The 24734-nt window shown below is 40.3% G+C and overlaps 1 protein-coding gene across 1 annotated transcript in view; it reads left to right on the top strand.

Moving 5' to 3' along the window:
- Positions 1 to 24734, top strand: part of CDH11 (cadherin 11) — a gene marked incomplete at its 5' end in the record, with an annotated part of 48851 nt that overhangs the window by 11521 nt on the left and 12596 nt on the right. The window contains 5 exons of the mRNA XM_084257110.1: positions 2763 to 2950; positions 9857 to 10110; positions 16536 to 16672; positions 17744 to 17877; positions 18111 to 18228. Coding sequence (XP_084113236.1) covers positions 2763 to 2950; positions 9857 to 10110; positions 16536 to 16672; positions 17744 to 17877; positions 18111 to 18228 — 831 coding nt within the window. The remainder of the gene's footprint in view (positions 1 to 2762; positions 2951 to 9856; positions 10111 to 16535; positions 16673 to 17743; positions 17878 to 18110; positions 18229 to 24734) is intronic.

The raw sequence follows: 24734 nt of genomic DNA on the forward strand, positions 1-24734 counted from the left end.
GGGTCCTCTCTGTGTGAGCCTCTCCATGGAGTAGCCCAGATAAGTACAGAAAGCAGGAGTCCCAAGAACACCAAGCAGAAACTGTACTGCCTGTGGAAGTCACATAAGACTGTTCAAAACCTAAGTCAACTTCTGATAGACCCCACCTTTCGATGGAAGGCCTACACAAAGTCATGTTGAAGGGAAAGCATGTGGGATGAAAAGTATCATTTTGACCATTTTGGGAAAATACCATCTTGTATTTGGCCTAATTAATTGGGTGCTATTAGAACTAAATGAGCCATTACAAATTCTTAGTGATACCAGCGTAAGTAAGTTGTCAACAAATGTTAGCCATTACTATGTGGAGGATTATGGCTTTCTACAAAATGTATTGGGTTACTACTGAAGAAAATAAAAAGATAAAAAAAGATCTCAGAGGGTTGTTATCAATAATCATAATCACAACTACAGTCATTTAATGAATCATCACTACTGTTACACATCTCTATATGAGCTTACATTTTGCAGATAAAACTGGGTTCCATGAAAGGTGCAATAAGTGGCCTCAGAATGTAGCAAAGCCAGCATTTGAGTACAAATATGTATGTGTTGGTACAGACACAGGCAGTGATGTTGGTGCTGCTCCAATACCAGTCACTCATTGAAAGTGCCTTCTTCTTTAGATTCAGGGAATAGCTGGAAGAGCTTGTGAGCTTATTGCCAGAGAGATGGAACTTTTTGCAAATGAGGGAATAAAGGAGCCAACAAGTATGGCCTCAAAAAGGTATGATGGTCACTTAAAGGAATCCAAAGGCAGCAAGCAATGCAAGGAGAAGTTGAGATAGAGGATTGCAAAGCAACAACCAGTTTTCACAGGGTCCCCCCAAAGGAGATAAAGAAAAACTGCTTTACCTAGTGAGGCACATGGTTTAGTATTCCCAATAAGCTGAAGACTCATATAACACTCTAAAAACCTGCATGCTTCATTATCCACACTATAAAATGCTCTGCTGTGCCAGAAGAAAAGGCCAAGCAGAATTACTAGCAGACAGTCATTAATGCCTTTGCTCACACACAATGCTATGGTGCAGTTACATTGCCACTGTGCAGATACCAGTTTCCTAGCCATGAACTTGAATGCCATTTAGAAAAAAAACATCTGATAGCAGCTGTACTTAAAACTCCATTTAAACTGATAATTATCTGGTGATTCCTACCTCCCAATTGTCCTTCAGTATGAATGACATGAAGTAATTAAATTGACTATGGGTCCACATGGAAAGTATTGAAAGCCAAATAATATAGATAAATAAAGACTGAGAATTGAAACTGATAAAATCTGCATCAGGGGAAACTAAAAGAGATGAAGTAACTTGGCTAAGATGACTCAGCCTGGGAGGCGAGGGCTCCACCCTTTGTATGTCCATGTTGTTTCACACAGAATTTTCTTAAAGTGTGAATATGCTAATAAGATCATCTCCAATCTCACTTTCCTACTGAAACCCTTTGAGGCTTCCCACTAAATCTTTTCTTTTTGACCCAGTTGGACCCCACTCTGCCTACCTGTCCTTATGCATAACAGAGGGCTGTCTTTCTGCCTCCTCTTCTTGTCTCGCTATTCTGTATGTTTGCTGTGTGTTCCCAGTTCAGGAGTTTAGCCCTTTGCTGATGCCTTTGTCTGTGATTTTTATCCAGGGATACTCAGATAATCACTTGCTCAGTTCCCTCAGAGGAGCTCAGATGCCTTCTTCGGAAGGTGTTTGTCTCTCTGATCACCTGCTCAAAACCAATCTCTCTCTCTTTTTGTCCATTTCACACAAGTACTTAACACAGACTGCACATCAACATGCACTCACACTCCTACATGTGCCAAACATACTTTTCACATATTCCTGTACACGCTTATGCACACAGATTCATACCACACAACACACTCTCAGACACCCATTCCAACACAGAACATCACACACATACACACTCAAACACACACTCGCTATTATGTCCTCATACTCTCTACTCCTCACCCTAATGTATTTTTCTTCTTTGTGGCAGTGACATCAGAGTATGTATACATTTGGGGTCTTTTTCTTTAGTGTTCCTCATTAAGAGAGGAATCTAGATGGTTTCATTTGTAAATGAGTCTCCATCTCCAGGGGCTAGGATAGGACTTGGTCCATATTAGGTCCCCCATAAATATGAAATGAATATATATTAAAGAGCCACACTGAGGAAAACCTTGCAGATAAGGCAGTGCTTGTTTGATTGGTGAAGAAGTAAAGTAAGAAGAGAGTCAAATATAGAGTTAAAAAGGTCCTTGAAGGATAAAATTTGTGTTTAATTTTAAAATAAATATGGAGATGTGGAAGGCTCTAAAGCAGAGAAGGCTTTTATTCTGGGCACTGGCAGTGCCATCTGTGAGCCTTAGAATTAACTCTGGGCCAGCGCGAAGACCTGCAGGAAGTTTTGGCTTCTTGAATATCTTCTATCATTTCCTGATGGGAAACATAACTGAACACTGCTTTCCTTTGTAACATATGGGAGGTGACCCTACCGTATCACCCTGGACCCCAATATTGTTTCATCATCTTTTGGAAAATGCATTTCTTTGACAAGCAGGCCATGTGGGGTCTCCTTCTCATCCATTTGCTTATTTCATGTTTTTAATCGATAGAAAGTTCAATTTCAAATCCTTTGAGAAATTTATTGGGATTCAATGAAATCTCAAGGCATACAGCTGTTGAATAGAAGGGAGAATAAAAATAGATGTCTTCTTCTTCCAGGCGTATACCAGATGTCTGTGTCAGAAGCAGCTGTCCCTGGGGAGGAAGTAGGAAGAGTGAAGGCTAAAGACCCAGACATTGGAGAAAATGGTTTAGTCACATACAATATTGTTGATGGAGATGGTATGGAGCTGTTTGAAATCACAACGGACTATGAAACACAGGAGGGCGTGGTGAAGCTGAAAAAGGTGAGTTAGGTTGAGGAATCAGATGTGCCAGTGCAGCCACTTTCCAAAGGCAGCATTGCAGGAAACAGGGAGTGGAAGTTTAAGAAATGAGAATATGGGCCACTGGGGACTGACCTGGCTTTGCAGTTGAACTCATCAGCTCTGGGGAGATAATAGAACTGTTGTTTGGAGGGAGGTGGCACAAGGGGCTGAGGATGCCTACCTGAGATTGCCAGTGAATTCTTGTGTGATTTAACATCATCTTATCATGGCAGGAAAGCTATCATGGAAGCTAAATCTAGACTTGGGAAAGGCAGCCCCAAGCATGCCTGGAATTCACCATTTGCACTGGCAAGCTTAATCTGTTAATCTAGGCTGTTCAGAAAGTTTCCTGCCTCAGGCTTCCAAAATCTACATTGTGGGCCCCGCCATGAAACTTGAACCAACATGTGCTTAATTTGCTCTCAAAATGGAATCTGGGAAACAGTAATATTGTAGCTTTCTCCATAGCTAGATTGCTGCTAAAAAAAAAACGAAAAAAAAACAAAAAACAAAAACAAAAAACAGTGTCCTTGGAATTAATACACTACAAATACGTTGTTTGTTCCTGTTTTGTTCTTAAAAATCTAACATTTACTCAATACAAATATTGGTTAGAAAAAGTCTGAGCTTTTTGCAAATATTCATTTATTTTTCAAAAAAAAAATCACATAGAGTAGATTGCAATATCCCAACAGGCAATGGTTCCTCAATTTATGAGGTGAATGGAACACAGAAGAATAAAATAATTTGACTCACTAGGGCCTCCCTGGTGATGTAGGGGTTAAAGACACAGCACTATCAAGTGATAGCCAACCACTGCAGCACGAGTTAGATCCCCAGCCAGGGAGCAACCCATATAGCACAGATGACCTCCCCTGCTTCTCCCATTGCTCCCCTCAGCAGTGTATTTCAGTAGATCTGCCTGTTCTGCTCCCCATTCTCTCTGGTGGATCCTCTCACCCCCTGCCTAACTCTGGCCTACACCTCAGTTCTTGTATGCATAAATAATAAAATCCTAAAAAAAATAATTTGACTCACTCTTAGCCACACAGTGAACAGTTCCCAGACAGGCAATTCAAACCTAGGCTGCTCGGGTACAGCTTTCCTCTCAAGACATCACAGAATCTGATAAACCAGAAAGGGGGCCTCCCTGGTGGCACATGGGGTTAAGACACAACACACCCTCAGCCTCTGCAACACAGTTCAATACCCTGCTGGCCAGGGGGCTACCCACATGGTACAGCAGACCTCTCCTGTCTCGCCTGCTGCTCCCCTCAGCAGTGTATTTCAGTAGATCTGCCCGTTCTGCTCTGCATTCTGTCTCTGTCTCTGGTGAATCCTCTCACCCCCCACACCTCTAGCCTGAACCCCAGTTCTTGTATGCCTAAATAAATAAATCTTTAAAAAAAAGAAAGAAAAAGAAAGGGTTTATAAAGGACAGTCAGAAAGGATTCACTTTCAAGTGAAGAAACAGTTACAGTATATTCTAAAACCAATTCCTACCCTCAAGACTTACCACTTGAGAAATCAACACCTCTCCATCATCAAAGTGTATGGAGCATGAAATCTGAATTGGATGATGGGATTACCTTGCTTTTAATCAAGCATTCATTTTCAACTCAGTTTTGTAGCATGAATATTAAGTTCCTTGGTCTGATGGGAAAGATTGGGCTACAACCCTGATAAAAAATTAACATGAAAAATCAATAAAAAGGCCAGTACTTGGAGAAGAGACAAGGATAGGTTGGGGGGGCAGGTTCCTGGGAGCAATTTTTCAGTAAGAGAAGTAGGGAGAGAAGTACTCCTAAAGCTGATTTTAATTTTGCCATATTTGAAAGCACTGGACTAGGAGAAGTGTAATGGGGCACAGAACAGAGAATAAGGTGGGGTAGCTCTGTCCTAAAAGGATCTGCAAGTTGGGGTGAACTTTGGATACTTGGATACGTCAACATTAGTGTTGATGAATGCTGTGGCCAAAGAGGTCTAATCAGCCACCAGGGGCCAGAGTAATCATTTTCTCTGGCTGTTCTTCTAGAAAAGTAGCTGTGCGAATGCTGTGTGGCATAGAGCTGTCAACTTAGCTCATTAATTAATATTACTATCCCTCTTGCTTGACACTGACATATGAGCAGTGACATCAGCAATTCCTGCCTCCCATCCTTTGCTGTTCAAGTAATTGGGTAGTTGGTTATGCTAAGGTTGTCACCTGTACTCAGTGTATTCAGGGCATAAACACACACTGTGTCTCTAAAATCCTGAAATATTTAAATCACCCCATGGAGCTCACACGTTGCAAATGAGCTCTCTGCATATGATTAATTTGCACATTTTCTCCCAATTCAATGTGTTTATTCCAGGCAAAGGAATAATCTTCTATAAAGCAGTAACATTTAGGTTTAAAACAGAGTTAGATGTCATTTCATTTGTCTAGGAACATTTGCTTAAACTCGTAGCACAGAGTTCCAAATGTCCACCAAGAAAAAGATTTTGAGTGGTGAATATAACAGAATAAAGTGATGGAATTTTATGGAAGTCCTTTTTATTTTTTATTGGTTTAGTCATTCAATATTAGAAAAAGGTATGGAGAGAAAAATGTCAATATTTTTGTCTCAAAAAATTCTTTAATATAGTATTTTCAACTCATTCTGTAATTCCCTATCCATTTTTTCCCATCAAATGTAATTGAGGTCTTACTTTTTATCAAGCCTGCCCTTTGTGAGATGCTAGACATGTCTAGATGAAGAGACAGAGGTCTGATCTTGGGGAGATCACAGTTTAACAGGACAGTCAAGTGAAAAGACAATTAAAGTGCAGTGGGTTTCCTCAGCCTCAGCACTATGCACATTTTGGGGAAGATCATTCCTCACCATTGGGGGCTGTTCTGTGTGCTCTATGCTTTGTAGGTTTAGCAGAATCCTGGCCTCACCTTACCTGATGCCAGTAGGCACAGTCCCCACTCCTTCCCAGCAGTCTTGATGATGAAAAAAAAAAAAATGATTGGGGCCTTCTTGATGGTACAGGGGTTAAAGTCTCAGTGCTATCATGCTATCGCCAGCCACTGTGGCATGATTTCGATCCCTGGCCAGGGAGCTGACCCACATGGCATGGCAGACATTTTTGCCTGCTGCTGCCTTCAGCAGTGTATTTAAGTCAATCCACCTGTTCTGCTCCCCACTCTGTCTCTTAGGAATGCTCTCACCACCTGCACCTCCGGCCTGCACCCCAGTTCTGTGTACATATACAAATAAAATAAATCTTAAAAAAATGACTTCTAGACATTGCCTAATATGCCCAGGATGAAGTAGAGCAAAATGACTCCCCACTTGAGAACCAACTGTTATAAAATGTGATAAAATCTAAAAATATGGGTCATGAGTGACTTCACACAGGGGAGATTATTGAACTGAAATTTGATAAATGCACAGGACTTTGCCAGGTAGATGAGGAAAGGATGGGCAGGACAAAGAGCTCCTGAAGGGCTGGGATGGATGGCCACATGTAAGAAACCTGAATTCTGGGTCTCCCTGGTGGCACAAGGGGTTAAGCAGAGCACTGTGAAGCAATCCGCAGCCTCTGCAGCACAAGTTCGATCCCCAGCCGGCCAGGGAGCAACACACATGGCGCAACAGACCTCTCCTGTCTCACCTGCTGCTCCCTTCAGCGGTGTATTTCAGTCAGTCTGCCACTCTGTCAGCGTATTTCAATCAGTCTGCCACTCTGTCTCTGGCGAATCCTCTCACCCCCTGCACCTCTGGCCTGCACCCCAGCTCTTGTATGCATAAATAAAATAAATCTAAAAAAAATAAACCTGAATTCAGTTGTGAGGGTTTTCAGGGTATGTAGTGGGACAATTTGAAAAACTGTTGTTGGAATTCAAGGAAGAAATTAAAAAGAACTGAAGGAGGCAGAAGAGGTGAATGTGAAGAATTCAAGAGGTGATTAGGAGGTAGTCATTCTTTTACTGAATAGCTTAGGAAACAATAAATATTCTTGAGTACTGATGCTGTCAGACACAGCGCCAGTGTATGTTGGCATGTTGAGAGAGCGAGCCTGCCCTCAGATATTAAGACAGCCTCTATGGTTAGCTGAAGCAGAATCAAGCTGAGACTGTTGGCGGTTTGGTAGACATGGGGAGGGAAATCTAGATTGTTCACTGCAACGCCCTTCACCAAGTGGGGCTCCTATTTACCCTGAGGGGTGCCGGCTCAGTGTCTGAGCTCTTTATTTTCAACCAAGTAAACTTCTTGTAAAGCTGTGTGAGAGCAGCATTAGAAGACATTTCACATATTCACTCTCTTAGTAAAACTACCTTTATGGTTAATTATTTCTTTATATTGTTTGTTCACGTGTGTATGGATAGGGATGTAGAACATCTAACACAGTTGCAATCACAGGGTGATCTGTTAACTTAATGTCACAACATAAGCATTTTACATGCTGTTATATAATATCCATAATCATTTTTAATGACTACATAACAACCCATCCCATTGATGGACTGTTATTTCCTTAATAAAATCTCACAGTTGGATTTGGTGTTTTAGGTGTGTGTTCCTCCTGATTTAGATATAACCCTCTTTTATATCTAACAAACATCATGCATTTTGGACAATCTTTTGGCTTCCTGTTGAATGAATTCCTCTGGGAGAATTTTCAGAGGTGGGATTAGTAAACCAAGGGGTATTAAGATTTTTACAGCTTATGTAGTGTGTTGCTTCATTTAGCTTTATTTTAACTGCTCATGGCATGTATATAAATGTTCTCATGGGAAACTACCTTAAATCCTTTTTGTTGTTGTTGTTCAAAGGAGGCAGCAAGTAAATTGTAGGTAATGCAATTATCTATACAGCAGCCCTGCTCCCCATTCAGTCAAAATGATTGGAGCATATGACCACCTGCTACAATGACTCCTGGGCACAAGGGAGGCAAAGATCATTAAAGATCAACAAGACCAGTAGAGTCCTTGGGCTGCTTCCCACTTGCCAGGGCAGGGAGCTAGAGGGCTGCAGAGGACAGCTAAGGGACCATACAGATCAGTTGCGGGAGTTGAGGAGGACTCTGTAAGGCAGTAAAACTTGAGCTGACTGCCAGCCAGAAGCCCTAATAAAATATCACTAAGTTAGGTAAGGGCATTCCAGATGAACCTGTGCAAAGATCTGGAGATTTCTGCCTGGGATTTGAAAGCATTAAATAGTAGTGTGACCATGTTAGCCTTAGGACCAACAGGCTTTCTGGTGGGGACACGGCTTTGAGTCTTTTGGCATCTGGCTAAGCCAACTTCAGAAGACTCTGCTCTAGGAATATCCATAGCGTATCTGAGGTTAGAAGATAGCTCCCTATCTGGTCATCTGGTCACAGTATTATCATATTTCAGGTTTTTTTTTTTTTTTAATTTTGTCTAGTATTTGTAGAGACTTTTGAAAAATTGCAGCAATCTCATACCTCCATCCTGTCATATCATTTCTTTCTGGTGCTCAGAACCTAGCACCAGATTTCAGCTGCTGAATCCTAGAATGATGGAACTGTTGGGGTCAGGTTTCACTTCAAGTAAAAGGAGCCGTCCCTGACTCTGGAGAGATTTGGGTGGGAAGTTGATGGGAAAGTGTCAAAGATATTGAAGGCTTTTAACTTTCCTGAAATCATCCTTTGTTTGGAGTTTTTTACTATTAGGTCTGGACCAAGCCTTTATTTATGTGTCCATTTAAGCTAAGTGCGTGCCAGGCAGATGACAATCATCCAGCAGTCACATGCTCGCCTTAAAGACCCAATTCTTTGCAAACCTTTGGTAGTTCAGCATCATCTAGAGTACTAATTAGAAAATTCTGCTTCTTTCTCCTGAGGACTTGTTTCTTTGCTATAATGCTGACTGATCATTGTACCTCCTCTCATTAAGAACTAGGGGATGTGTGCAATTAGTTTCCCTATAACTGCAACCATTCAAATGCTACTTTTCCATTTTTTCATATCCATGTAAAACATATAGTTTATAATTCTTTTTCTCTAAGTGGGCTTTTTTCTTTACTACATGCATACTTTTTACAGGAAACATTATTCTTATTGCCCGGCCATAAATATTCTTATTGTCTTACCATAAATAGAAGGTAACCTGAAAACAAATGCAATCCAAGCAAAACTATGCATTTCAGCTAGGGATTCGTATTGTGGTCCCTAAAAAAGGGAGATTACAAAGAACAACAGATTGGTTAAAAATTAGGTTTCTACTGAGATATTCTCCTTAATGCATTCAGAAGTAAAATAATTGGGAAAATGATAATTTGTAAATAAGTAAGTTAATGTCTTTCAACAAATTCACCCACCATAAGCCACCCTAAGTCATCTTATAGGCTCCTGCTGGTAAGGATCCCTGGCTTTGAGAAATGCTACATGGTCAGAAATGGACAAGATGAGACTGTCAACATGATCAGGCAGATGCTTTTATGCATGGAGGACTTTCATCCTCTCACAAGACAGAACTTTGGTCTTTGGCTGAAGTCCAGTGGGTAAATTTATCACCAAAATTCTGAGTACTTCACAGAATGGGCACAACATTTATTTCCTGTAAAGTTTTAATTCCTTTCCTGAGATAATTTTTAGTGACTGATTTGGGCAGCCTTGCTGTTATTATATAGAATGAGGTTCATTTTAGATGATGCGGTCCTTCTGTGTCTGTCATGCTCTTTGAATTACCCATTTAAGCACATTCCAAGTTTCAGCAATTGATTTGTCTGATTTTCTGACCAAATGGCGCAGGTAATTGGATATTGAATAGACACTGATTTTCTCTCTTTGAGGAACTATTCACTCTGCCCTATAAAACAATCTGGTCTTTCTCCTCCATTATTCTTTCAAGGAATTGGTTGTCAATCTTCTCTTCCTTCTTGCCAGCCTGTAGATTTTGAAACCAAAAGAGCATACAGCTTGAAGGTAGAGGCAGCCAACGTGCACATCGACCCAAAGTTCATCAGCAATGGGCCTTTCAAGGACACTGTGACGGTCAAGATTGCAGTAGAGGATGCTGATGAGCCCCCCATGTTCTTGGCCCCAAGTTATATCCATGAAGTCCAAGAAAATGCAGCTGCTGGCACTGTGGTTGGAAGAGTGCATGCCAAAGACCCCGATGCTGCCAACAGCCCGATAAGGTACAGACAGATTTATTTTAAAAGACTGGTTGGGGCATTTTTGGGGCAAGAGGTTTTGGGAAAATCCTGCAGGAACCACATCCTGCAGTTTCAAAAAGGCTCTAAGATGGTCAGGTTCAATGCAATGAAAACAAGGTTAAGATTTCAAAAAGAGGAGTTCCCCTCCATCTCTGTTCCTAGGTTTTTGGATCCTTGCTCATGCTACATCATTCCTCTCTGGAGCGGATTTCCCAGTGTGTTATAGGTGCTGTAACCCTCATCTGGACCTGTCTGCCTCAGGGAACTGTGGGAAAGCATTAAAAAAATGATTGTGAAATAATTATGGTAATTATAAGGTATTGAACACCTCCAATGCTCCTGTTACTCTACTGGGTAGGTTAGACATATCATCTAATTAATCCCCTCAACTAATTTTATAGGAACAATTATGCCTTAAATGAAGAGGAAATGTGGTTCTGCAGGTAGAGTGAGTTGCCAAAAACCACAGTCAGTGAGCAGGAGGCTAGGAAAGCAAGCTTGCTGTCTCACTGCTGCTCAGTGCAGACAAATGTAGGGGATTTGATTACTAAGAATATTAAGAATATAATTTTTAAGACTTAGAAAAGCAAGCTAGAACAGTGATTCAGAATCCTGCCTGCCCTGTTCCCCTGCTGAGTTAATGACTCACAAGGCAGATGATGAAGATGAGCAACTTAAGAGAGGGAGAGGCTGAGGAGGAGACTCAAGTTGCAGAGTCAAGGCATTTATAGGGGGCCTCCCTGGTGGCATAGAGGTGAAGTCTCAAGTCTCAGCACTATCATGCTATCACCACTGCAGCCTAAGTTTGATCCCCAGCCAGGGAGCTACCCACATGGTGCAACAGACCTCTCCTGACTCACCCGCTGCTTTCCTCAGCAGTGTATTTCAGTACATCTTTCCTGTTCTGCTCCCCACTTTGTCTCTGGTGAATCCTCTCACCCCCTACCCCTCTGGCCTGCACCCATTTTTGTATGCATAAATACAAATAAATATTTTTTAATTTTTAAAAGATTTATTTATTTATGCATATAAGAACTGGGGTACAGGCCAGAGGGGTGAGGGGTGAGAGGGTTCATCAGAGACAGAGTGGGGAACAGAACAGGCAGGTTGACTGAAATACACTGCTGAGGGGAGCAGTGGGTGAGACAGGAGAGGTCTGCTGTGCTATGTGGGTCACCTCCTCAGCTGGGGATTGAACTTGTGCTGCAGTAGCCGCAGATCGCTTTATAGTGCTGTGTCTTAATCTCTTGTACCACCAGGGAGGCCCCAATAAAAATAAGTCTTTAAAAAAGAAAAAGAAATGCAATTGATTTAAAAAAAAAAAAAAGACATTCATAGACCAGATGAAACATGTCCTTGACTTTCGCAGGGTTTTCTTCCATGACCACTTCCCATATCCTTCCTTGCCTGGATTCCTTCCTCTACCTCCCTCCTCCTGGTCTCCCACCTACCTTCCTATCATAATCCTGTAGCCAGAGTGATCTGCTTTAAAATGTATGGCCAAAAATGATAGAATTCTTCAGTTAAACAACAAAAAATTCAGTTCTCAATTGGTCCCATTGTCCCTACAAAGTAATATCTACCATCTCAGTTAGAAGAAGGCTCTTCTTCAAGTCTCTGTGCCCTGCCACCTCCTGCTTTCTTACCCTCCCTTCACACCAGACTTGTGGATAGAGCTAAACTGGGATATTTCCTGTCCTCTGAATAGAACTTGTTTCTCCTAGTCCCTGAACTTTGTATGTTCTTCCCCTGGTGAAGGGTCTCCCCTGTCTTCCCAATACGCTGCACGATACTCATTTCATGCATCTTCAATGTCCCCTCTTCTAAGAATTCTTCCTGAGCTTCCTGCTGCTGGATCAGATGCAGGTTTTACCTTGCCACATTGCCATGGCACTGTAGATTGTGTGTTGTGCTCAGCACACTCAAAGACTAGGGGCGAGTCCACCTGGTTCGGGGTTGATAAGCTATGGCCTACATAACAAATCCAGCCACCATCTGCATTTTGAGCAACCTTGATGCTGTTTTCCATAATGCCTGTGTCTTGAAGAAGTATCTGCTCTCCCATGTTGATTACAGCATTAGTCACAATTGCCAAGACACGGAAACATCTTAAGTGTTCCCTGAGTGATGAGTGGACAAGCCAAATGCAGCATATACATACAAGGGGATATTATTCAGTCTTAGAATATAAGGCAACTCAACCATTTGCAATGATGTAGATGAATCTGAAGAATGTTATGCTAAGTCAGATAGACCAGACTTTGAAAGCAAACACAACTTGATATCATGCACGAGATCTAAAAAGGTCTACCTTTGGGCCTCCTCGGTGGCACAGCCTCCGTAGCTCCGGTTCGATCCCTGGTCGCTGGACAAGGGTCCCACATGGCACGCAGACCTCTCCTGCCACGCCCGCTGCTCCCCTCAGCAGTGTGTTTCATCAGCCTGCTTGTTCTGCTCTCTGCTCTGTCTCTGGTGAATTCTCTCACCCTCCCGCGCTTCTGACTGTACCCAGTGCTTGTGTAAATAAATAAATAAATAAATAAATCTTAAAATAAAAAAATTTAAAAAATAAAAAGGTCTAACTTCTAGAAACAGAGAGTAGAACATTGGTTTCCAAGAATGGACTGGGGGCAGATGGGGAAGTGGATGTTGGTTACAGGGCACAACTTTCAGTAATAAGACGATTACATTCTAGTGAGCATGATAAGTGTAGTTAATAATAATGTATCAGGTAGTTGAAATTTGGTAAGAGAGCAGATCTTAAGTGTTCAAATCACATGCACACATTACACAGTTAATAACTATGTGAGGTGATGGATATGTTGATTAGCTGGGTCATGGTAATCATTTGCCTGGTATAACTATATCACAGCACCATCTGCACACATTAAATATATACACATGTTTGTCAATCACATCTCAACAAAGCAGAGGGGGAAGAAGAGTAAGTGACTCTGAGTATGAAAAAGTTTTGCTGTGGATATTGGAGTTTTTCTCTTTATATCAAAGCAAAGACTGGCAGAGCAGAAGGAAGTTACAAATGTAAAAGCTACTCCTTTGCCTTTAAGTCCTTGAAAGTTGACCCTTCTGGGATAAAGAAAGAGAATTACTCTTTATTGAGCCTCTTCTTGGCCCCAGGCAACGTGTTACATAAGTTCATTTAAGTTAATCCTCAGACACCCTCTGAGGTTATGACTGTTTTAGGATCCCCTAGATGAACATACTGAGGCTCAGAGGGATGGCATGTCCTCCTCACTCACATGGCCAGGCAGTGCTGGAGACTGGATTTTAGTCCAGACCTGCCCTTAAGTCCCTTTTGAGCTTCTGCCTCTAACCAAGCAGCCATTAATGAACAGATTTCCTGGGAAGGATTGAGTACTGCTGTGTTCTCTCAGTGCAGAAGACATTACATAATGACCTGGGGGTCACTGTAACACCTTTAAACTACTCAAAAGTGTTCATGGTGTGAATTTTAAATGAGCTAACATTGACCTAGAATATCAAGGTGCATTAGCAACTTTTTACAAGAGTGATGACGTAAGAGCACACAGAACAAGGGTTGATTTCCTCTGCACCTCATTGTCCCCAAGGAGCCACATCTGCGGCTGGTTATTTGGGTCATGCATTCCATGGTAACTGCTCTGCGCATGTAGGCAATTTCCATGTCTATAATTATCCAGAGATACTCATTACCAGCTTTGAACCAACCCTCCTCACCCACTTGGGTCCCTGTTCCTAAAATTGCCAAACAAATAGAACATTCAAAGCTTTTTATTCATGGGCTCCCTATCCACACTACCTACTCTCCTGATTGCTTATCTTCATCTTGAAGGGAATTTTTGTCTTCGGACATATGGGTTAGACCTTATAAAGTCACCCACATTCTTTACTGCTTGGATGTTTTACAGATCTTTTTTTCTTAGACTCTATAGCATTAGACACCCTTTTGGGCTCACCATTAACTTCTTCAAATATTCTTTCCTTAGGAGTTTCCTCAGCAATAAACTCTTCATGCCTCAGATAAACCACACCTGCTGTCTTCACAATGCCCAGTCCAGGCATTGAAGGCTCCCACAGGCACAGCCTTTTGGCTTCGGCTTTTCTCTCTGTCCATTCTCCTATGGAGTTCTCACCCACACCATGATTAAATTGAGTCAGCGCTCCTGATTCTCTAGATCTGAGCTGATCTTTCTCCATGATTCTAATTCTGTATTTATTCTGCTGTCTGCTGTACATTTTCACCCACTTGGTTTTTCTTTCACTGATTCAGTTATTCAAAAGATATTTTTGAGCTTGTACTTATTGTAACACACTTAAAGAAGAAAAGACTGACTATCCCTGACTGTGAAACAGACAATAGACTTGCTCTGTTAGTACGAAAAGTAGCATAGTCCTAGGAGATTTTCAGCCTCTCCTTCCTGCTAAATTGACTTTGGGTTGGTGTCATCCAATTCTCCCTCTCTCTGACAGACAACCGACTCTCTGGAACTCTCCTAGCCTCCCACAGATATTCAGACCACTGAGTCTTACTGGTGTTTCTTCATCATCACCTCATTTCTTAAAATATACATTAGGTCCTAGTTTCTCCTTCCCCTTCCTTTACTCCTTTGCTCAGAGCATCTTACCTACCCTACCTATTCATCACCCTTATACCATTTATTTGTTCCTCTGATCAAAAGCCTTCCATGAATTTTCACTGGCTATACATTTATAGGATGAAGTTCACACTCTGTCACTGACAGCTTCCCTGTTCTGTCTTCAGTCTAGAACAGCAGCAACTGCAAATTGAAGGACAGCTATTATTTGTTGTATGGCTTACACTGTGTGAGACACTAGGTAATGTATCTTAAACATCTGTTCTTTCAGGCAATTCTTACTGATAACCTGAAAATTAGGTTCTATTAATATTCCAGATATTAACTGATAAATAGGCTGAGATTCAAAAAACTTAAGTAGCTTTTCCAGTAACGTTCAGCTTTGGAGTGGAACATGGACTTATACCTAGTACTTTACAGATCCACACCCTTAACTTCTCTTTCTATGTGTCACGTCATGTCAACTAGGTGGTATCTAGGTGGCAGGGGAAGAAAAGTCTTTTATCTGCCCCCCCCATCTCTCCACATGAGGCTATTACATGAGGGTTTATTTACTGAGCCTCTACTGACACGTAAAGGGTGTGTGATGATTTCCTCATTGGGGAAGAGAATACATCTGACCGTTCATGTGTTCTATACTGTGAGGTGGTGCTCTGAGCACATTTCCAAGAAGGAACATGGAATATCCAGCTTCTAATATTGGATCCCCCATTAAGTAGATAATAGACCAGTTACAAATTCCATCATTTGTACATTAAAGAGATTAAACTCTTAACAGCCATGGATTTTAGTGCCTCTAACATCCTTCAGTTCTATGACCCTCAATATATGCCTTCAGACAGACATACTCTGTAAACATAGCTAACCATCAAGAGGAAGAAACTACCCAGTTATGAAGCTAGGCATGCTACCTGAATTAATGTAGCCGTCTTCACTCTTCTTCATTTTGGAGTTAGTGTGTTGGAGTTCAACAGATTCATAAAGCTAGGACTCTGATTATTACTTACAACTCCCCCTGCATCCTAGGCAAGTCACATTATCACACCTCAATACAGGCCATGCTGCTAGTCCCATCTCCGACCATGACATAAATATACCCCAATAATATTCTGGAAGTCACTTTGTCTCTTGTTAGAACAAAACACATTTTCTAGCAGAAAACTTGTCATAATCTATACTGATTAGGTAAGGGGAGAATGCTCTCTAAATGAATGGCCATCCTGATTGATGTATTTCATCTTGGAATTCTGAACCAAGAGACCCAAGAACCCCTAAAACCGAATAAATAAACTGAATACAGTTGCCAAAAAAATAGTTAACATTTTTCTTTCCATAAGGGGGAAACTGATTTTTTTTTAGGATCCTAAATGATCCTTGATGATAAATTTAAATAAACTTGAAACTATTTAATATTTTATATGCAAAAATCTGGCAAAGGTTTGATACATTTGTGACTTTCTGAGTAGTTTGGGAGCAAGGCAAACCCACTTCCCAAATGCAGTTTCATAAATATTCAGATGGCGGATGATTGTAGTAAATATGGAGAAATATGCAACATGTTATTATTCTTCTCAATCAAATATGCTAAACAGCTCTTTCATTCATTGTACTGAATAAAGTATTCCAACGTGGCAAAATGATTTCAATAAAAGATTCATGTATGAAGTTTGAAAAGTAAATTTGATTAAAAAGAAAACCAAGCTCAATCAATTCATTGAAAAAAAGTGGCTTTAAATATAGCATGGAGAAAATATTCAAGTATTAAGCTCTCGGAATATCTCGGTCTAATTGCCTCATTTACATTCTGCTTAGGTATTCAATCGATCGTCATACTGACCTCGACAGATTTTTCACTATTAATCCAGAGGATGGTTTTATTAAAACTACAAAACCTTTGGATAGAGAAGAAACTGCCTGGCTCAACATATCTGTTTTTGCAGCAGAAATTCGTAAGTATTCTCCAAAGGATTTCAATTCTGCTTTACCAAATATTCCTTCAGACTCTGTATATTCTGGGAGATGACAGACAGCTGAGATAGAATAAAATTTTTAGCCTTGAACATTTTTTTCAGTCTTTAAAATTTATTTGTGATCATTTATCTGGGAATATACATAGGCAAAAAGAGATGTTTTCATTTTCTCTTGCAGGGCTGGGTATAGAATTAGCAAGATAGCAAATAGCCCTCAGCAACAAGAAGCTCATAAGCATCGCTGAAGGATTCCCCACTTCATTTTGTCACTTGGTTTTTGTTTAAACCCAAAGCAGCAGACTCCTTGGAGCCAGGATTTGTGGGTCCTCATTTACCTATAAACCAGTGGTTCTAAGATTTGATAATGTGTGGGAATATTGGGGAGGGTTTATTATGACAAAGATTTCTGGATCCCACCCTCAGAGCCTCTGTATTCAGTAGATCAGGGTGGGTCCTGTGGATTTTCATTTCCGACAAGTTCCCAGATGGTTTTGATGCTTCTCTGGTGAGCTGGGCTCTATTATAAGCATTTAGAATTAAAGCACAGCAAATGGAAAAGTTCTTAGTGGTCTAATATTGACATTTATTTCAGCACCTCCCCCATGCCTTGGACTCAGCATACATCAGTTTTGTTTTTTTTTTTTTTAAGATTTCTTTATGCATGTGAGAACAGGGGTACAGGCCAGAGGTGCGGGGATGTGAGAGGATTCACCAGAGCCAGAGTGGGGAGCAGAAAAGGCAGATCTACTGAAATACACTGCTGAGGAGAGCAGTGGACAAGGCAGAAGAGGTTTGCTGTGCCATGTGGGTAGCTCCCTTCCTGTGGACCTAACTCATGCTGCAGAGGCTGTGGATAGCTTCATAATGCTGTGCTTAACCCCTTGCGCCACCAGGGAGGCCCTACTTCAGGATTTAGATGGCATTTATGTGCATAACACCTTTCCCTGTCCTGCCCCAAGGAGCACCTGGAGCTGGCACTTTCCAAGAATAAACCTTAGACTAATGTGGAATCCTCCCTAAGCGATGACAGTGTGAATTCTCTTCTTCCAGACAACAGGCATCAGGAAGCCAAAGTCCCAGTGGCCATCAGGGTCCTTGATGTCAACGATAATGCTCCCAAGTTTGCTGCTCCTTATGAAGGTTTCATCTGTGAGAGTGATCAGACCAAGCCACTTTCTAACCAGGTAAAGCTGCTTTCCCTCCCCTGGCTATATGCAAGGCATTTGGAAACAGTTTGGATTTGAGAGCATCACCTGGAGATACTTTCCTCTACCCAAGAAGGCTTCAGAGCCCTAGCAGAGCTCTGAAACCATGTTCTCTAATTAAAACAGAGCTTCTTAGCCAGCCAAGAAATTTTTTTAATAAATGATGTGCCAATGTCAGCATGATTCATTTATGGGCCACCTTTCTCTTTCAGCCAATTGTTACAATTAGTGCAGATGACAAGGATGACACAGCCAATGGACCAAGATTTATCTTCAGTCTACCCCCTGAAATCATTCACAATCCAAATTTCACAGTCAGAGACAACAGAGGTTCGTACCAAGGTTCCTATGCCTTCAGAGAAGTAGAAATGAAAAATAAATGGCTTTTATATTACAGGGCACAAGTATTTTCCCTAATCTTAATAATGCCTTTCTGTTGGAGAACAAACAAGAAATAATAATGCCACCTTTATTTTGAGACTTGGGCTCATTTGCTGCATATGAATAAGTGAGTCTAATTTTATTTTACTCCTTTTTGTTGGCTTTGATATTCATGAAGCAGTGGGAAAACCAAGTGGGGAAGCTTACAGGGTCAATATGCAAACAACTTCATTTATCTTTCTCTCTCTTTTTTTTAAGAGGTTGATAAACCCTTGGGGGGAAGCATGGCTTTATGAATATTGATATCAAGCAAAGCATTAAAAGAGATTAGTTCAACTTTGCAAGGCAATGTAATCTTTCAGCTGGCCTTCCCTTCCAAGTACAGTTTTAATGCAATGTAGTTGGCTACAGAGCTTGATACTTAGAGGTAGTTGCAGAATTATTGCCTGAAGGGCAGGAACAAAGCAGAGTTTGGCCACTGTAAACATGGTTAAGTTTAATACAATTTCTGCTTCTGATTTTGTCAGTCAGGGGGTTTCCAGACTTGCAAATTATCCAAAGTAGTTCTTTTGTTGTATAGGCCCAAGTGGATGCAGTCCTTTGACAAAACTGGTGGCAGGACTAGAATCAAAAAATAATTTTCTTGACTCCCTGCCAGGCTATTGTGGTCTGCACCCATTCTGTAATCCTGGCAAAATGCAGCTCTGTAAAAGTAGGAAGAAAAGGTGGTCCTCCTGAGTGTATATGTTTTCACTGGGTGCATACTAACTATGTACTAGCTCATAGATTGATTGCTTTTCCAATGACTGAGAGCAGACTTACAGGATCTCAAATTAATCTATTAAGTATTATTACTTTCCTCATCACCATTAGCATTTTCATCAATATCATAAATACAGTAGCTATGTTCCAAACACCATGTCAAAATCCTTCCCATACACTTTCCATTTAATTCTCTCAACAGCACTATAGGTCGGGATTATTACTGTCACTCCCATTTTGAACATGAAGAAGATTTGAGGGGATGGAAGCTGACATACTCTATTATTATTTATTGAGTGGATTAGAGCATTTTGTCGTGGCTCTTATGAATCCAGTACATATCACATGAGTGTGTGGGGTAAAACATGTGAGATGCTAGGACAGAGATTTTCTCTCCCTGTGTTTGCTCTCTGCAGTGGTCTTGCTCTTGAGAGGCTGGATGTGAAGGTAGTTATAGGAAGAGACGTGCATTAAAGGAGCTTTACAAACCAACCGAATTCACTTTGCAAATGATTTCTATCATTTTAAAATTTTGAAAGCTACTTAGAGCTTTTTTAGTTTTATATTTAAACTAGGATTTTTTCCTTTGCCTGTTGGCTCCCCTTGATGTGCACATGTGGGCACCTTAAGCCCCTTCAAGCAATAATTCTGCATAGCACTGAATACATGAATAGTTCTTAATTAGCTGTGCATGCACCTTGGTGGTACATGTATTTCACATAGGGTTTTCCTTTTATAAAGGTGGATTTCTCCAAAGGAGGGAGACCCTGGCATCTAACATGCATTTAATAAATGTTTACTGAGCTGAATTGAACAGATGCCATAAACAGTGTTTTCATAATACCTTAATGTGTACTTCTTATGGGGGTTCATGAGAATCCCTGCTCTTGGAAGTATATTAATTCCCAGATTATCTTCTCATCCCACCTGGGTTGATAGATTGCTTTATTAGCCTAGTCGTATGTCAGTTTTATGCTGAAGACGATACTTATAACAAAAGATTTCAGTGTACATTTTCAGTTTTATGAATCGTAAGTGAGTTGGCCTACCTGGTTGTTAGGAATAGTGTTATGTTCTCACCTGATCTTATTCCCTAACCTCTTCTATTGTCTGTTTTCTCAAATATTTGTAGTCAAAATTTTATTTGTGTGTTCATATAACCCCCAACTTGCGCTAGTGGGCTAACTCCTGGATGTGTTCCCAACAGCATCCCTGTTTATCTCAGGACATCCAATGAAACAGCAGGTGGCTCCAGCTTTTTTTGCAGTGCCAACGTCACCTCTATCACCTGCCTCATCTTCTTTCTCTCTATATGTGCGATAGCATTTGGCTGCGGTTTGCCTTCTGAAAACATCATACTAAGACATATTGTTCTCTAGGGAGCCTCTGTGCCACAGTTCTTCTGAGATGCCACCTATATTTCCAAGGATATTATTTGTATTACTGTGGGTGAGCCAACTTATTTTGCAATCTGCATCCACTGCCCTATCCTATAAGAAATAATCCTATGTGGAGCTACCACTTTTGCAGGGAATTGCTACTTTTTCAGAAAAATGACTTTATTAACTATGGCAAACAGTTAATGAAAACTCCCATGTTTAGAGCTATTACAAAACCTTAAAGCAAATACAGTCCTATAATTATCATTTAATAGAGTTTCTTTCTACTAGCTCCTAAAAGTAATTACATATTGAAGTCATCCAAAAGGAGTAATCACATTCCACATCCTATTAATAGCCTACTGAGTTACCAAATTTCTCGGCTGAGACTGTTTTCCATAGAAACATGAGATAATGGTTTCTATCATGCTGAGTGAAAGCATCAGGTTTCTTTCTCCTTGAGTGTTTACTTCCATTATGCCATGTAAATAATCAGGATTGTGTTTGCCTAAAATCGGCATATGCATCCCTTGCCTTTAGAAATAGAAGAGGGGAAGCCATCTTAATGCACACAAGCTTTTTATTTCATTTTATTCTCCCTCCATCCTACAGCCTGAGCTTCAAAGACAGCTCAGCGGGCAGCAGGAAAGTGGAAAGCTGGGTGACTCTTCAACGTTTAAGTCCATCTGAGGCTTTTAATATCGAGAATGGGGCTATCTGGGCAGGTGAAGAGCTGATCCACCCAGGTTTTAGGATGCGTTTACTTTGAAAATGTGACTGATGGCATCTCTAAAAACACAAGAAATTTATCATGGATTAGGAAAGTGCAAAGAAAGAAAATGCTGAGAATAGCCACTCTTCGCTATCTAGCTTTCCATTGGTTTATGAAACCTCACAGACATTAATGCCTCAAACAGCCCTGGGAGGGTGTGTTGGCTATTTTTATGCCCATTTTCTTGATAAGGAAGGAATATGAAATATCACAAGTTTCAGAGACTTGCCCAGGGTAAGTAAGTGAAATTAAACTAAAAAGTTTGAGTATTTGGAGGCTTCTGTCTGGTTAATACACTTATATTATAAATAGAAAGCCCCTATTTTCTAGTTAATTAAAAAAAAATCTTTGTTTATCCTATAGTCAAATTATAGCCATCTTCAGAGGAGAAATTGAAATTAAATTCAATTCATCAATCTAGTGTTCCAAAGAAAATATAAACAAAGAGGGACAAACTGCTTAAATTTCGATTTTAGTCACAGCCTTAATAACTGCAGTAAAATAAATTTTCAAAGAATTTTATAATTTCCTTCTGTTGCATAATTAATGCATATCCCTTATAGGAAAATTAGAAAATACAAGCAAGCAGAAGTAAATTTAAAAATAACAAAATAACTTGATAGTATGCGATCCAGAAATAATCTTTTTCTATGACCCTTTGGATTTTTTTGAAGCATAAATTCTGAACTTTCAAAAATGCAATCATAAAAAACATATCCACTTTTATACCACCTAGTATTATGCCTACTTATTATTAATGTTATTAAATAATTTGTGATATACATTTTTTAGCAGTTCATGCATACGTCAATGTTTTCTTCTAAATATCTTCCTAACTTTCACTATGATGGAACGTCATGCCAGCTCACTATTATTATCTGTGTATATTGTCTTCATATAACTTTGTCCAAAACCAAAGTATTCTTTTAGGTTAATGTTCTAGAGTGGAATTACTGGATCAAAAATTTTTGATAGTAAATTAACAAACTGCCCATCAAAAATATGCCAATTTATAAAACCACCAGCAAAAGAGGTGAGGTCCTGTTTCCTCCTTTATTCAAGCCAACATTAGATAGTCTTTTTAAATCACTGACAAATAAAGAAGTGAAATATACTCACATCTTCAAATGTCAATTCCCTGCATAACTATTAAAACTAAGATTTTTATCAGGGTTCCATTTTTTTCTCATGTTTTGTTTTGTGAATTGCTCTTCTTGCCTTTTACCCAGTTTTTGAATTGTACATCCATCAATTTGCAACTGATTTGTAAAGTTTTCTTCATCTTTTAATGTTGATAATCTTTGACTCATCATCTGTACTACATAGCCTTCCACAATGTGTCAGTGCCCTTTCAGTTCTGATCATGCTGTGTTCTTTTTTCAAAATTTTATTTTTGTGTAGAAGAATTGGGGTGCAGGCCAGAGGTGCAGGGGGTGAGAGGATTCACCAGGGAGAATGGGGAGCAGAACAGGCAGATTGACTGAAACACAGTGCTGAGGGGAGCAGTGGGCGATAGAGGAGAGGTCTGCTGTGCCATAAGTAGGTTAGCTCCTTGGCCGGGGCTGGAACTCAGGCCATAGGAGTGATAGCACTGAGACTTCACCCCTAGGCCACCAAGGAGGCCCCTATTCTGTGCTCTTAACTATAGAGTATTTAATATTCTTCCTCAGCAAGACTTTACTCATGCAAATTGATAACAGCATTCACCGATCTTTTCTTGCTTCTTTAGATATTATGCTTCTTACATATCATCTAAAAATTACATTTTCTAAGCCACTATTTTGAGTATAAACTATAGCTGGTTTCATCAAATCATTTATTACTATTTAGACATTGTTCGAAAGTGATAGAACTGATTTTCCTGGGTTTTCTAGGGAGACAACTTCATAAAAATTAAGTAATGACAATTTGCTTCATCTTTTTAAAATATCTTTGTTTAGTTGCATAGATTTGCACTTTTAGAGTATGAGGTAAACAATAACAACCATAATGACCATTCTTGTTTTACTTGTTACTTTAATAGGGATATTAGTGCTAAAGTTTCACCTAGAAGCATAATATTGGTCATTAGGTTTAAATTAATGTTTGTTATGATGTGTATGTGTTGTGGCTGTGTGTGTTATGGAATTACCTTTCCATTATTATTTTATTAAGAATTGTAAATGTTCCATTTTTACCAAAATTGTTAGATCCTAATAAGAAAATAATATGATTTTGTCCTTTGACCTTATTTGATAAAGTAATTTCATTGTAATGTCCTAATATTAACCTCCTATTTTAAATTCCCAAACCTCTTGTTGCAAACAATAAGCATTTGATAAAGTATAGGGGAAGGAGCAAGGGTTGGAGAGTAAAACTTGGCTTTACTCCGTATCTCTTAGAAGAGGAACAATTTTAACATTATAAATACCTGAATATTTGACACTTGCTTAATCCTATTACTGTTTTGAAACAAAATTTGCCAATTATTGCATCACCCCTAATTTGTGGATTGGCTGCTGTTTTGATAAAGGCCTAGAAATGCTGAACGCCGGACACAATGGGCACTCATCTCAGGTTCTAGAAGCCCAGGCTGCATACTTTTTATTTATTTATTTGTTTGTTTGTTTGTTTGTTTGTTTATTTATTTGTTTATTTATTTATACAAGAGCTGGAGTACAGGCCAGATGTGAGGGAGAGTGAGAGGAATCACCAGAGGCAGAGTGGGGAACAGAACAGGCAGACTGACGAAATACACTGCTAAGGGGAGCAGCAGGCGAGACAGGAGAGGTCTGCTCGCCATGTGGGTAGCTCCGAGGTTGGCGGGGATTGAACCCGCACTGCAGAGGCTGCGGACAGCTTCATAGCGCTGCGCTCAACCGCCTGCGCCACCAGGGAGGCCCTGCATACTTTCTAATGTGCCATCTCAACAAAGATTAGAGTCCTATCCAGTCATAGAATCACTTGGGTTTTTCATTGAACAGCAGAGGACAATTTTTAGGAGCTTGGACAGTTTGTATTGTAACAAGAGTGGCCCTTTAGACATCATGAAGTTCCTTCCCTATTTTATTTGCTCTACTCTGCCCTTTGTTGTTTCTCCTATATTTAGCGTCAGTGTGCCCTTCACCCAAATACCAAAACTAGGTATTTCCTAGTTCCCCTCTCACGATCTCTTCTTTCTGTGTCTATAATCAAGAGGGAATGAGCTGTTCTTGTGTGCCATGTGCTAGAAGTGTCTTAGGAGTGGAGCTTAAGTAGTGAATGAGACATAGTTCCTTGTGTGAGGAAGTGCCCAGGAGAACGTAACATGTATTAAAGTCAGCTGTATTGTGCAAGTGCAGCTAATACTGATAGTGCCTATTAATGACCTACCCACAGAGAAGCTGTGCTATCCTGATGACCTCCAAACAGGCCTGTCTGACTACAGTCCTTTCCCCGGTTAGTCTGGTTCTTACTTAGGAACCCACCTGCTGATGTCTCGCTGACATTTCACACTTCTTCTCTGGCCCTCCATCTTCTGTAGAGTAACTGAAATGTCATGGCTTAGTGGGCAAGAAATTATA

This window comes from Talpa europaea (genome assembly GCF_964194135.1).
Source record: "Talpa europaea genome assembly, chromosome: 16".
In the NCBI taxonomy this organism is placed as follows: Eukaryota; Metazoa; Chordata; class Mammalia; order Eulipotyphla; family Talpidae; genus Talpa; species Talpa europaea.